This window comes from Physeter macrocephalus, chromosome 19 (genome assembly GCF_002837175.3).
Source record: "Physeter macrocephalus isolate SW-GA chromosome 19, ASM283717v5, whole genome shotgun sequence".
In the NCBI taxonomy this organism is placed as follows: domain Eukaryota; kingdom Metazoa; phylum Chordata; class Mammalia; order Artiodactyla; family Physeteridae; genus Physeter; species Physeter macrocephalus.
In genome coordinates, this window is record NC_041232.1 from 368,440 (window position 1) to 384,717 (window position 16,278).

At 40.8% G+C, this 16,278-nt stretch overlaps 1 protein-coding gene across 10 annotated transcripts in view; it reads right to left on the reverse strand.

The window, feature by feature from the left end:
- Nucleotides 1–6,955, reverse strand: part of SPIRE1 (spire type actin nucleation factor 1) — a 217,323-nt gene extending 210,368 nt beyond the window's left edge. For all 10 annotated transcript variants that reach the window (XR_008616012.1, XM_024120731.3, XM_028480732.2 and 7 more), the window contains exon 1: nucleotides 6,417–6,955. Coding sequence is in view for 9 of the 10 variants with exons in the window: in XM_024120731.3 (XP_023976499.1) it covers nucleotides 6,417–6,714 (298 nt within the window). In the remaining variant the exon portion in view is untranslated. The remainder of the gene's footprint in view (nucleotides 1–6,416) is intronic.
- Between the last annotated feature and the right edge of the window lie 9,323 nt (nucleotides 6,956–16,278).

The following is a 16,278-nucleotide window of genomic DNA, read 5'->3' on the forward strand; positions in this document are numbered from 1 at the left end:
CGTGACCCATGGCCGCTGAGCCTGCGCGACCGGAGCCTGTGCTCCGCAACGGGAGAGGCCACAACAGTGAGAGGCCCACGAAACGCAAAAAATAAAAAAAAAAAGGGACATGGGAGCCAACCTGAAGGAGCTTCCAATGGCCACAACTGGAACAATTTGAGCAACAAAAGAAATAACATGGTAACAGATAACAAAGCGTAAAACATACATGGATCCAGACTTAATAAATGATTGAATAAATAAGTAAATGGGGAGAAGAATCAAATCTTCCTTACAGAAGAATTCCAACAATACTAAGTAGATATTCACCACTCCAGGAGGCGGCCCCCGTGAATGCAGACTGGACTCAGTAACTCCCTTCCAAAGAATAAAGTATAGAAAAGGGAAAAACAGTAAAACTCTTTATTGGAGAAACCTGACAAACAAGGCTCACATCCCCAGTGGTGCTGCGTGGATATCATGTGCCTCAATCCAATGTGACTAGGGGAGCCCTTCCCCTTTCTGGTACTCTTCACTCAAACGCATAACCCCAGCCTCGTCAAGAAAACAGCAGGCAAACCTAAATACAAGGACGTTCTGCAAAACCCCCAACCAGTACTCCTCAAGACTCTCACGGTCATGGGAAACAAGGAAAGTCTGAGAAACTGCCACAGAGAGAAGAGACTAATGAGCCATGATGACTAAACGCAACCAGGTGTCCTGGGTGGGATTCTGGAACAGAAAAAGGACACTAATAGAAAAACTAGGGAACTCCAAGCGAAGTCTGAAGTTTAGTTAATAGTAATATGCCGTTAGTTAGTTTTGACCAACGTACCCAGTAATATAAGATGTTAACATAAAGGGAAACAGGTGAGGGGCACACAGGAACCCTCTGCACTATGTCTGCAACTTTTCTTCAATCTGAAATTATCTCAAAATTAAAAATTTATTTAAAAAACATTAAATTTGGCAATTTAGCAACACGCAGTATTTTCCTCATAGTTTTAAACAAGAATCTGGGAGACGGTAGTTTCTTTTTTTTCTACTTAGCCAACAGGAAGCAAATGGGAAATATGACTCCAATATTATGAAAGTGGGATGGGAACTGTTGCCATTTTACAGAACCTACGAAGCAGGAAAGCGATTCCCACCTTACAAATAAAACAGGCAGAGTGTGACTCATCATCTCTTATCAACATATAGTCCTTGGTAGATCAGTGACTTTTTTTTCTTCTAAAGTTGAGTCAAAACTCTTAGTAAGGGCTTCCCTGGTGGCGCAGTGGTTAAGAATCCGCCTGCCAATGCAGGGGACACGGGTTCGAGCCCTGGTCCGGGAAGATCCCACATGCCGCGAAGCAACTAAGCCCGTGCGCCACAGCTACTGAGCCTGCACTCTAGAGCCCGCGAGCCACAACTACTGAAGCCCGCGCGCCTAGAGCCCGTGCTCCGCAACAAGAGAAGCCACCGCAATGAGAAGCCGGCGCACCGCAACGAAGAGTAGCCCCCGCTCGCCTCAACTAGAGAAAGCCCGCGCGCAGGAACGAAAACCCACCGCTTCCAAAAATAAAAAGAAATAAAAATTTTAAAAGAAAAAAGAAAAAACTCTTAGTAAGACAAATCGTTTCCCAGGAGTCCCAACTTACTTATGTACCAATATGTATATGTGACTGATATTTTTCCACCGTTTTCCTTTGCATAAGGCAGAAATACAGATACAAAACCACAAATGCATTATTCCAAAATTTCTCCCAAAAACGTCTGTGGCCATTCTCACACAACCCAAATGGAAGTACATTGGAGAGTAAACTGGAGTCAAAAGTGACAGCAATCTTAACTGATTATGGCTAAAATATCTTAATCTTGCAAATGGTCATCTGGACACATGGTTAAAGCCCCCCCAGGGGCCTAGAAGGGGACTGTGTAAGGGAGCAGGTTCCAAGTTGACCTGCGTTAGCTTCACGGTAAACTGATCACTGTTTATGTTCTATTTTCTCCTCTATAATGACTAAACTTGAACACTGCTTGCACGTAGTAGGGACTCAGTGCATGTTTTTAAAACTGAATTAAGCCTACATATCTGGACATATTGTTCACATGGAATAATTCTTACCTATTGCTGTTAACTGACAAGGTATTTCACCAACCCCTAATACTGTCATTCACCCCCAACCACTACCCTGGACACACACACCTCAAGTATTCCTTTCATTTAATGATCGGAATGTAAACACTCAAGAAAAATATCAAGAGTGAACAAAAATTAATCTTTTTAAACATGTTTTCACTATTTCAACCTTCTCTGCAAATATTCTGTCTCTCTTTAAATTCAAAAAGGATATTATTCCAAGACCACTTCCCCACCAAATTGGCATGAACCCTGCCGAGAAGCCTCACGGATCACATCCTCTTTTCAAATCCCAAACAAAGCCCCAATGTTCCCTATACCAAGGGATGCCTTTATTAATATGCACGCAGTCCTTCATTGTTCCTCCCAGGAAAACCTATCACTAACCTTACAATGATTTTAAATCAAGATGTGCTCATAATTTTGAAAGTGTTCTTTATATATCTATAGCTAAAGGTACATCAAAAATTTTGAAACCAAATCTGAAACAAAGTTATTTTTGTCAGATGGGTATTTAAGGTCTACAAGGCTGCTAAGACCATGCAGTGGTTCTAAGCTCTAGTACTACCATTAATAATTCTTTGTGACATCCCAGAAAAAAACGAGTTATAATCTTGTGGAGACTGGAATATAACCTAAACTCCATCAATGACTACTTTCTAAAGAAAGTGTATACTAAAATGTGTCTAAAGACCAGTTAAGTGCCCTGGTTAAAAACAGCAGATTGTATATCAAGAGCCTGAGTGCCTTTGACTCATTAATTAATGGTGTGAATGAAAACTTCACCAACCTGTATGTAATAAACTTTTACCAAACAATAAGGTCTTTTTATGACTACAAGTTCATAAACATTGGGGAAAATAAAAATTTTAAGTAAGCCACCTAAGATAAATCATAAACCCTCTTGATTCTAATCAACAAATCACCCTCCCGTCATCACAGAAATACTTCATGAAATATACTGCCCATTTTAAGATCCTGATTCATAATTTAATCTCTTCCTCTTAAGGTATTCTCTAAAGAACTAGTTTTCCTTCTTCTCCAATCTCCTTCAGTCCTATATCACACTGCTTTCATGGTCATGTTAGTAAATGACTTTAAGTTACATCTGAATGCTAAATAAAATTATCCATTCTTCACTGTTTTCTTCCAATATTGGTTTCATTTCCATGCCTCCCACATTTTTCTATTTCTCTTATATGTATTTCTAATTTTTTTAATTCAACCTGAATGTGAATATTCTGTACGTGTCAATACTATTAAAACAAGAATAAAATCAATTACTGATACATCCAATTCCAAAACAAGTCAAGAATGAGTGTGAAGTTCTATTTCTTCCTATGGGACTAAATGGAGCGATACTGCTGATAGTGGTAAGAACCAACTATTCAACTCAACAGCAGAGAACAGTGGCCAGCTGAAAGATTCACACGCTTGAAGATTACAGCTGGGATCCATTTCCCCACACTAAACACAATCCACGACACCACCCATCATTGGCTAGACCAATGGTTCTCAACAGGGGACCGGTGTCCATGTCTGAAGAGTTTACTCAGGGAAGGGGGCAGGTGATTACTGGCATCTGGTGGGTAGAGACCAGGGATGCTGCTAAGCATCCTACACAGGCACAGGACAGCCCCCACACAAATAGTTATTCAGTCAAAAATGTCAGTGCATAGGCTGAGAATCCCTGACCTAGACATGTGTCCCAATTCTGAGTAAGAAATACAGAACAGCTGGACAGAGGCACCGTGGTGCCATGAAAGGACCGCAAGATCAGGAGAGGGAGAGACCTAAAACTTACTGAGTACCTGCTACATACCAAGCCTTGCGTTAGGCACTTTACACATACCATCTCACTTAAACCTCTATCCCATAGGGAAAAAGTGATCTATTCTCACTTTACAGATGAGAAGGTTTCACTCAGGGAGATTAAGGAACTTATTCAAGGTCACTCAGCTAGAAAGGGGAGGAATCATGATTCCAATCCAAACCAAATCTGTTCCATTCCACAATACTACAAAGGCTAGAGGTTAAAAGACCTGGATTTGATTCAAAGAGTTACCAGTATGAATTCAAGCACATCACTTAATTTCCTAAACCTGCATTTAGAAAATAAGTCAATGGATAACACATGAAAATACAAATGCTGTCGACTGCCACCATACAACCATATTAAACATCTTACAATGAAAAACAAAGTGCTTCTTAGAATGGAGGTTCAAGATTACCATTTTTCCTTAAAAATAGAATTTATACAAGTGTGCGGAGTACCAAGTTATACAGCATTTTTAAGAATCAGAGTAAATGTTCAGAAGACATTGTGCCTTCCATAGCCACACAACTACTCTTAATACTAAGAAGAAATAAATTATCTAATATAAACACTATTTTAGTATGAACTTCCCAAATTTTTAATCAATCGGCCCTAAAATGCTCAAGACCACATCAGCAACTTTGATTGGGCTCTCTCCACAAGTGGCAGCAAAGGTCACAAGCAGAACTAAGTAGGAAGAGGATGGATTACAAGTCCATTACTGCTGCTGCAGGAAACAACTCTGCCATTCTCTCCAGAAAGAGAGAATGTATTACATTGAAGTCAACACGTTATCATTCATATGAATGATACAAAAAGTAATTCATTTCAACATAAGGTTATGATTTTTTTTAAAACTACCACCAGAATCCATTAGTCTTTGACAACTGAACTACTAGTAGGTCCACAAACATAACTTGAACTCTGGGATTAAGTTCAAGGACAATGTAAATCCAGTTTGTTCCTTCTGGAAATCACCACTACCAATGCTACTTCTAAAAGGAGGTTGCATACAACCATTTTTCCCCTTGAAACACTGGGTCTCAAGGTATGACTTTGCTGTATTTTATGAAAGTATCTTTTCATATCATATTAAAACACTTTAAATAAATTATAATTGCAAGTATTTCCCACTAATATTGTCCAAGTTTAAAAGCAATAGACACATCAAATAGACTAAAAAACTGTTTGAAATAATTTCAAAAGAATCGTAAAAAGACTGGCTTTAAATAAATTAAAATTCTAAAAGTCTGTTTACCTGAGACCGAAAATAAATAATAAATGTTCTGTTGGAATTGAAAGAATTGATAACATACTCTTGACTGTTCTCTATTTTAATCAATTTAATAAGTCACTTTACTAATTCTGAAGTACATCTTTCACCTTAAGCATTTTAACACTTCCATCAACTTTTTAAGTAAGGGTGTATTTTCTTTTTTTAATGTTTTTAATAGATCTGTCTCTCAAAATGCTGAATTAGATAAAAACTGATTGGAGAAACCTATTATCAACATTCTCTTCATCATCAATAGATATTTGGGTAAGCCGTAGCTATATGTTGATGGGTAGGTGATAATCTTGAAGAATTTACATTAGATAATGACCTAAGTAAAATCCATTTTATCCAGTTATCTGACATCCTGTCAACTTTCTACTTTACAAGCTTGTTTTTCATCACAACAAATATTAATGTACAGGGAAATCGTATTGTTTATTTTTATGTTAATTCAGCCTCTTCTTCATTTCTCCCAAAATAGCAGCATTCTCCTCAGGGCTCAGATTTTTTTACATTCCCAACCAAGGGAATATCGTTGCCAGTCTTTTTAAAGTACAATCGGCTGACAGCTCCTTGCGAAAGCGCAAGCCCTCCTGCCAGCGCATCACCCCCTCCCCACCAGGTCTTGGCGAACGCCTGCAGCGCCGAACACATCCCACCCGGGCTCGGCCGCGAGCAGCACGAGCGCGCAGAGCCGGCCTCCCGCGTCCGGGGACCGACCCCACTCCCCTTCTCCGGGGCCTCGGTGCCCCGACAGGCCGCGCACTGACACTCGGACCCCCGCCCCACTCCCGGCGCAGCCGCCCGCTCCCCGCCCACGCTCCTGCCCACGCTCAGACCTACGCGGGCCGCGCTCGGCCGCAGGCCCTGCCCGCTTCCCTGGCCTCCCGTGAGCGGTGGGGGGCCGCGGGGCGGAAGGGCCCGGGGCGGGGGTCCTCCGTGGAGCCGTGGGAGATGTGGGGGTCGCTGTATGGAAAGGGCCCGGGGCCTTGGCGAGGGTCCTCCACTAGGAGACTGGGGTGGAGGGAGCGGCGCCGGGACAGAAGGGCCGGGGCCTGGGGGGCGAGGTCCTCCTGGGGCCGGAGTGGGGGTCCTCCGTGGGCCGTGGGAGATGGGGGCCGCGGGAAGGAAGGGCACGGGACTAGGGGTCGCGGGGGTTGGGGGAAGGGCCCGAGGCGGGGTCCTTCTGTGGGAGAAGGGGATCGCGGGGGGCAGCTCACCCGCGGCGGCGGTCGGCTCTCCCGCGTCGCCAGCGGCGGGCGCCAGGGTGACGGCGCCGTCCCTCCACACGCGGATCTGCGCGGCCGAGCGCACCCGGCGGCGGGGCTGGCGGCGGCCGGCGTCCGCGGCGCGCAGGGAGCCGCAGCACTGGTAGCACACGGCCCACGCCTGCTCCTCGTTGATGGGCTGATTGTAGAGCCGCAGGATTTCCTCTAGGCTCAGCGCGTGCTGTGGGCCCGCGGCCGCCCCGGGGTCCGGAGGCCCCTCGCCGCCCTCCGGGCCGGCCGGCTGAGCCATCCCGTGGGTCGCGCCGCGCTCTGGGCGCCGCGTCTCCTCAGCTGCGGAGCATAGTCTCCGCGCACCGCCGCCGCCGCCTCATCCCCGGAACCCCGCCCAGCCGGCCGCGCGCGCCGCCGCGGGGACGGGGGTGGACGGGGCGGAGACCAGGCCGGGGACGGGCCACAGGCCGGGCCGGAGAACCGGACAGGGGACTGCCAGGATACGAGGCGCGATGCTGCGCGCCCGACAAGACCGCAGCTAGCCGGTAGCAGCGCAATGGCGTCCGCGAACCCGCCCTCCGAGCCCCGCCCCAGGGGTGCGCCCCGCCCAGAACCCCGCCCCCGCTTAGAACCCCGCCTCCATGGTCCGCCTGGGTCCTCCCCGCCCTCTGAGTCCGGCCTCTGTCCCGGGTTCTCCTGGCACACCGAGCCCCGCCCCCGGGGGGGTCCGCCCCGCCCCGCCCCGCCCCGCCCCGCACGTGCACCCACACCCGCGCCAACTCCAGCGCCCTGGTCCAGTCTCCAAGCACTGGCCGACTTCGTAGTCCGCTGGCCTCGCCCCCCGCGTCCCCATGCCCTGCCCTGCTCCGTCGAATACTGTCGCCATCAACGCACCGGACCGTTCGCTTGGATAACGTCCCTCTCCACTCCCAACTCCATCCTAAGCCCCATGAGGACAGGGTCTTTTCGGGTTTTGCTCACTGGCTTCTCCCAAGCGCACAGATCAGGGCCTGGGGTACAAGCTTGTTGCAAACAATCTGCAGACGTCCCTCGGATTCGCTTGTGACATTTGTACAACTCTTCACCAAGAAGATATTCCCAGTGACCACACGCCTCGTAGCCCAGTTAACCCAGTCTATCCATACCTCATAGAACCGATAGCACAGGGGCAAACCTGAACTGGGGCATTCAGCCATAGAATAAAAGACGGAAGTCCTCCTGGGCCTGGGCCTTGCTGAACTCATTAAGTGTACAATAAAACACATAATTCTTAGATAAAACAATCGCTCATTGGCAAATAAGTTTAACTGGTAACATTCCACTCTGATACTAGTCCCGTATGAGAATCTTAGTGTTGAAAGCATCAACCAAGTAAGAAATGGATCTATGCTAAGTACCAATAAACCTTCTAAGGCAGTTTTATGTGCAGTATTAATATTGCACTCTCAACAACTGCATCTTGCCATAGAAATTACAACAGTCATTGTAATGCCTAAGACACCACAGTACATACAGCAGGAGTGGGGAGGAGAGAGGAAAGCAGAAGGATATGAGTAAGAAATTGAAAGACGGGAGGAAAAAGTTTCTCCCTAGGCACCGTATTATAATTTCATTACAAGAGATACAAAAAAACCCTTTAAAGTAACATCACTTAATTATGTGTTCATAATCCAATTTGTAAAAATGCATCCAATTTGTAAAAATCCTTTTGTAAAAAAAAAGGTCTAATGCCTTATATGATATAGATAGGATAGATAGATATAGATATACAAAACCTCTTGATTAAAAACATAGAAACAGGGCTTCCCAGGTGGCGCAGTGGTTGAGAGTCTTCCTGCCAATGCAGGGGACACGGGTTCGTGCCCCGGTCCGGGAAGATCCCACATGCTGCGGAGCGGCTAGGCCCGTGAGCCATGGCCGCTGAGCCTGCGCGTCCGGAGCCTGTGCTCCGCAACGGGAGAGGCCACAACAGTGAGAGGCCCGCATACCGCAAAAAAAAAAAAAACACATAGAAACAATTGCTAAATTTTGCTAGTTTGCTTAGGCCCTGTGTGAATTTTGAAAATACAAATGGCTTTAAAAACACTGATTTTTTGGGCGTCTTACTGCCCCGACCAGGGATGGAACCCGCGCCCTCTGCAGTGGAAGATCGGAGTCTTACCCACAGGACCGCCAGAGAAGTCCCTAAAACGCTACTTTGAACAATACAGTAAAACAGCGGGTCTACTTTTATAGACAATAGCACCATCTTCTGGCCTTATGGGATATTGCTGCAGTGTTGCGCTTGGACAACAAAAGCCAAAAATCACTAACATTTTTGTCCTTGCCTCACCCCTCAAAAGACAAGCAAATGATTTAATCAACTGAGCAATCCATGAGCCAGACACCTGCTACCCCTGGCACAGGGCAGCAAGTAAATCTCAAGTAAAGATAACGATGACAGGAAGAAGGAAGGGAGTGGAAGTGAGTAAAAGAAGTACAAATTTTATCTCAAATGTTATCTTTAAAACCAATTCACAACAGAAGGATGTTTTTCCCTTCCTCAGTGATAATTTTTTTTAATATGAATACATTTTAGAAAGAAAAATACTTTGGTACTGAATCACAGGAATATACAATATTACATACAACAAAAGGGCTTTTGTTTTGTTTTTGCCAAACACAAATTCATGATTAATATACTGTGTTTAAAGTAAACTTCTTGCCTTTGTGAGCTTATATGGAATTAAGTTGAGGCAAGATGACAAGTTAAATGTTTGATCCTTCTGTATGCAGTAAAAATAAAAGGTAAATCCTTAAAAAATCCTAGCTATCTTCTATTATATTGATAAATCTAGTCAATGTATACCCTGAACACTTGATGCTTTTTTATACAAAGACAGTATAATTGTACTAATATCTATGATTTTCAGAACCCTTTGCAATTTTGATAAGCCCCACTGTCCATCACCCCCAGGACTCTTAGAAAGTGACTGCTGACAGCTCAAAGGCTCTCAGAGGCTGACATGATCTCTGCAGGTCCAAGCAACATTGTGGGATAACCCGGGACTTCCCCATTTTCTTTTTCAACTCAAAATCGAAGATTCAGATACCTTTATGTACAGTATACTTTGTTCCAATTTCTGTCATTGATTTTATTTTTTTATCCTGTGGCTTCACCACCCTTAAAAAATTGCTCTGTGTAGTTAAAATATGTGAACAACTCACATCAACATTTGAATGCCGTCTTCAAAGGGCCGCGAGGTCTGTGAAAAGTGGTGGCCTGTGTTAACTCTGAATATGACTTTAGTTTTCGTTGATTTTATTGTTGTATTTATTTAAAAAACAGAACCCTTGAAATGTTGTCTTATATTTAATTATCACTTTTGCAGAATAAATGTACTTCATGCTTCACACTCTCGATGTGCCGGCTGAGCTGCTCCGAGTCTTTCGGGGAGCACACTGCCTGTGCAGCCCAAGCTTATCCCAGTCACTCCCAGACAATTGCTCCTAAGAGGTACATTCACCTAGAAAAGTGCACCAAAAAGGAAAAAAACAGAACAGCATATTTTTTTCAGCGTTATAACCTAAATTTTTCACTGCCTACAATTATAATACCTTATAACTTTACAGTGATATTTTATACTTTCAAAGTGCTTTCTTCAGTTATACAACTTGAAGATCAGATATTATTTATCTCACGGATGACATCGTACAGATGACAAAATACAGCGCTGGTAATGAAAGATGTAGACTGGGATCCAGGCATCCTGATCAGCCCAGCTCTTTCTGCTACACTAAAACGTCTCTCAACTAGCCCAGAACAATAAAAAAAGTCCTCACACTTCATCCCACCCTGTACCAAGCAGGAGTACAGTAAAAAACAGATGCTTTAAAATTTGTACGTACCAATATGATCGATTAAACTTCTGATAGTTTAAACACTTTAAATAAATGATGTGATGCCCCATCTCCCTTGATTGGTCCTTGTGAATTCATTAGCACTTAAGTTTCAACCCAGCAGTTATCTCCCCATAGTAGTACTCATCTTCAAAGCGATCTATATGACTTCATCCCCATCAAAGGGCTGTAAATGATCACTTCTCTAAGGAGGTGAATTCCATCAACAATCCTAAATGCAATTTGAAACTCATCTCTTGTAATCAGGTATCAGATTGAATATTAACCAAAATCTTTAAAATCTGTCATGAAAATTAGCATGTAACCTTATATGCAGAACTAGAAGTACACAGGCCAGATAAGAACACAACAGAATTGGTTTCCTCAAGTCTATAAACTTGTAAAGAATTAGCTTTTTTCTTATGGCAAAGACACATGTTTATTGGAAAACATTTAGTAAATATCCATTAATGCCCTTTTACTAAGTTATAACCCAAACCAGTGTTTTTCCACATTTTCATTCTGCATCATCTAATATGTAAGTTTACCTATCCTACCTTGATTAGATCAATTTATATACCTATTGATAAAAATTGAGGAAAAGTAGAGGAATGAGGTAAAACATATGAACAGTAGCATATCGGTGTGTCCATGGGGGACTCTGGAAAATCCTAGGCCAAACAATAGTCATGTTTCAACTTCTTAATGTGATTCTCCTTTGAAACAATTATTTCAAAACCAACAAGGAGAGATGGTATTCTCATCCTGAATATAAGTGAAATTATTAGCTTCAATTAGTTAAAATTTGATTTGAAAAAATCTCATAGATCTAAATTTTAAGCCAAGCCACTATTTTACTCTTAGGGAAATTTGAGTCTGCAGGAGATATGTGATTTACTTTAAATTACTGCTAGTTGCCAAAAGTAATTCAAATATACTTCCTATAACATAAGCTTTCCAGATGCTCTTTTTTAGCCATATTGCCTAGTTCTCATTGGATTTCAAAAGTTAGGATAAGCAGTAGTTCACTTCTTAATTCCAATGGGAAATAGAAAATAACATAAGGCACAAATATATCTTTGATAGAAAAATGTTGATGTTTAACAATAATTGCTTGAAAATATAGATTCTCAATGAAACTTTTAAGAGACCAGAGTTTCGGGTCGTTGAAGGTAAAGAGACAATCCATTTTCAGGCCAAACTCATACCTTATTGATGAGACAAAGCTAAACTATTTTTTTTTCAAACCTCTGTTAATTTCTGCTTATCTTTATACCAAAAAAAGAAAAAGAAAAATGGCCCTTTCTTTTTGCTCAGAAAACCTTGTCTTTTTCCCCTAACGTACACAGGTAGAAGTCTAGAGCTGCTCTCACATCTAGAATTCTACTCTGACCCTGTGAAAGGCTCATTTATCTTCCAAAGTCAACATGTAACCAACACACATGTGGCTCACCTTCTAATTAAATTAAATAAGCAATGAATTAAGCACCTTCTAGTTATCCTCTAAGCCTTGCCTTGGTAATTTTTGTGGAAGGTTATAGGTACGGCTGTACTCCTTATATTTATTCACTCACTGTCCTGTGAACCTGAATTCCTGTGGCCTCTTGATCCTTTCTCGAGTCATTCATGGAGCACGTCTTTCTCCTATTTGCTATGCATGCTCATTCCTCTCAAGAATTGAAAGTTGTAACCCTTGCTCCTACTTTCTGCCTAGTCATCATAATCCTTTTAAAGAGAAGAAAATCATTGACATTGAAATTCATAAAGACATGACTCCCAGATTTCAACCTGAAGCTCTACAATATTTTAAACAACTTCCTCACTATTCTTTTAATGGTATTATTATTCCCTTGCAAGATTTGGTAAGTAATGGTCATTCTTCAACTGTAATACTTTCATAATGCCACTGACATTTTCAGTTTTAACTAAATAATATTCATTTTTTTCTTTTTAGCAGAAGCAAATTTTAATTTTACTCATGTTACAGGATTATAAATATTGGGCCAACTTTCCTCATCCACAGCAGAGCACCAAAGTAACCACCCAGATAATGTAGGCCAACTATTCACAACCTTTATTCTGATTTAACGCGTAAGATAGAAGACATTCATTTATATAACAATCCTACAAGCATATCTAGGGATATTTGAAATTCTCAGCCACCTACCTATTTATACTTCCACTGATTTCTCTGCACTCAAGAAAGCATGTCATTATGCAAGACAATGAACATGACAAAACTAAACACCTAACAGCATAGGCTTAGCACCTTAAGTTTGCCTTAATTATTTTACAGTAAATTAACACATTAATATTTAAACGAAATTTTTTTCAAAGCACCTAAAAATGTGTAAAATAACTAAGAAGAACTTATAAAGTAATATAAGTGTATTAAAAGAGATTACCCACAACTCCAGGCAGGTCCCCTCTCATAATCTCATTTTACAAGCAGGCAAATGAGGCCTGGCCCAGAAAGATCAGCCTGCTGCAGTCCTGTCGTTATCAACTCAGATATAAGACCGTAGCTGGCCATCAACTTTTACCTGTACAGACCACAACACGAAAACTAGCATTTTTCAGTGATTAAGTAGAGTACCAACTGATTGGAATCTCTATTATACATATTTTAGAACGAAAATATAACATGTGAAGACATTCAATATCTCAAAAAGACTTTAATTAATTCTGAATATGTCTTTGAAAAAGAACCTAATATTGCCAGAGAAAATTAAAAAGAAGTAACTACTGAATTAATTTCATCTACCATATTTAAAACAACCTCTACTTGTAATATACAAGCTATTTAACCTATTCTTAATAGGTTAAATGTTTTAACTAATCCAAAGACAGTAGTTTTAGTAATATAATGCCAGAAAAAAAGTAATCAAGTTTCATTTGAAACATTATAACTTTAGTTTAAAAAAATTAAAAATTCCATATATTTAACAATCCAGTCAAAAGGCAGAGTGGAAAAAAAACAAGATTCTACTATATGCCATCCATGGGAGATACACTTTATGTTGAAAGATACAGATTACTTGAAAGTTAAAGGATGGAAGAAGATATAATCATGCAAACAGCAACCATAAGAAAGCAAAACAGAGTTTAAAACAAAAATATTATTATACATAAATAAAAATATTATTAGAGATAAAAGGATATATGCATATAACAATTATAAATATATATAACAGAGCACCAAAATACATGAAGCAAAAACTGACAGGAATGGAGACTTTCCTCGTGGTCCAGTGGTTAGGACTCTGCACTTTCACTGCTGTGAGCCTGGGTTCAATCCCTGATCAGGGAACTAAGATCCCGCAAGTGGCATGGCATGGCAAAAAAAAAAAAACAACCTGACAGGAATGAAGGGAGAAATAGGCAATTCAACAATAACAGTTGTTGACTTCAATATTCCACTTTCATTAGTGATTGAACAACTAGGTTAGAACCACTAATGGACAGATCAGCAAGGAAATATTTGAACAACACTATACCCAACAGGCATCTAGAGAACACTCCACCCAACAACAGGATATACATTTTTCTCAAGTGCACACGTGAACATTCTCCAGGATAAGCAGTATATTATAAAACAAACCTCAATAAATGTGAAAGGATAGAAATAATACAGAGTATGTTCCCCAACCACAATAGAATGAAATTAGAAATCAATGTAGCAGGGGAAAAAAATTGGGTAACTCACAAATACATGGAAATCAACACATTCCTAAATAGCCAATGGGTTAAAGAAGAAATCAAATGGGAAATCAGAAAATACTTTGTGATGGAGGAAAATGAAGAACAACATACCAAAACTTATGGGATGCACCTAAAACAGTGCTTAGAGGAAAATTTATAGCTGTAAATGACTATATTAAGCAGAACAATCTCAAATCAATAACCTGTGTACCTTACACTAGAAAAAGAAGAGCAACTAAACCTAAAGCAAGAAGGACACAAATAACAAAGATCAGGGTGGAAATTAATGAAATAGGGAATAGAAAAACACAGAAAAATCAATAAAACCAAAACCCAATTCTTTGAAAAGATCAACAAAATTGACAAACCCTTAGCTAGACTGACCAAGAAAAAAAAAGGACTCCAATTACTAGAATAAGAAATGAAAGAGAGGACATTACCATTGACCTTATAGGAATAAAAAGGTATCAAGGAATACTATGAACAACTGTATTATACATCAAAATTAGATAACTTAGAAGAAATGGACAAATTCCTATAGAGACACAAACTACCAAAACTGCCTTAAGAAGAAAAATAGACAATCTGGATAGACCTATAACACCGAAGAGATTGACTTAGTAATCAAAAAACTATACAACGTAACACCCAGGCCCAGATGGCTTCCAAATTCTACCAATTAAAGTAAGAAATGACAAAAATTTTTCAAACTCTTCCCCAAAAATAGAAGCGGGGGGCTGGTGGGGGACACTTCCAACTCATTTTATGAGACCAGTATTACTCTGATACCAAAATCAAAGACATCACAAGGAAAGTAAACTACAAACCAGTATCGCTTATGAATATGGGCACAAAAATCCTCAACAAAATAGTAACTAGCGAACTGAACATAGCAACATATAAAAAGAATTATACACCTTGACCAAGTACAATTTGTCCCAGAAATTCACGGTTGGTTTAACATTTGATAATTAATTCATGTAATACGCCATGTCAATAGAATAAGAAACAAAAATCACATAATCGTCTCAATAGACACAGAAAGAGTATTTGACAAAACCCAGTACCCTTTTGTGATAAAAATTTTTTAACGGAGGAGTAAAATGGAACTCCCTCAACCTAATAAAGGGCATCAATGAAAATACCAGTCAACATCACACTTAATGGTGAAAGACTAGATGATTTCCCCTGAGATCATGAATAAGACAAGGATGTCCGCTTTCACCACTTCTATTCAACATTGTGCTGGGGGTACCAGCCAGGGCAATTAGGCAAAGAAGTGAATGAATAAGTAAATACATCCATATTGGAAAAGAAGTAAAACTATCTCTCCTTGCAGAAAACTTGATTGTGTATAAAGAAAATCCTAAGGAATCCACCAAAAGAAAAAAACTATTAGAACAAATAAGTGAGTTCAGGAAGGCTGCAGGATACATCAATATACAGAAATCAATTGTATTTCTATACACCTTCAATGAACAATGCAAAAATAAAATTAAGGGAAAAAATCCATTTACAATAGCATCAAAAAGAATAATAGGAATAAATTTAACAAAATAAGTGCAAAACTTACACTCTGAAAACTACAAACATTGTTGAAGGAAATTAAAGATTTAAAATAAATGTGAAAACAACCCATGCTCATGAATCATAAGGTTTAGCATTGTTAAGATGGTGATACTACCCAAAGCAAGGCATAACTTCAAGGCAACCTAGAATCCTGCCTGCCTTTTTGTAGAAACTGACAAGCTGATACTAAAATTCATATGGAATTGCAAAGGACCCAGAATAGCCAAAACAATCTTGAAAAAGGACAAAGTTGGAAGACTCTCACACTTCCCAATTTCAAAACTTACAACAAAGTAGTGATAATCAAAATGTACGGTACCAGCACAACAGAAGAGACCAGCACAACATGAACATGCTGTAATTATAACTGAAGTTGTGCTCTAGATGTAGAATATGCTATAAACTATATGCTAAGCTTCTTCAAAATTGGATGGCTTCTAGTTCATGTGTTTGGTTATTTTGTTAAGATTTTATATACGCTTTGGCTAGTCTCAAATGATTTCTTAACTACCAACTGCTGGAAAGCAATGCTACTTTCATTGGTATAACATGTAGGTGCATGTTAAAAAACAGATCTGGGCTTCCCTGGTGGCGCAGTGGTTGAGAGTCTGCCTGCCAATGCAGGGGACACGGGTTCGAGCCCTGGTCTGGGAAGATCCCACATGCCGCGGAGCAACTAGGCCCGTGAGCCACAACTACTGAGCCTGCGCAT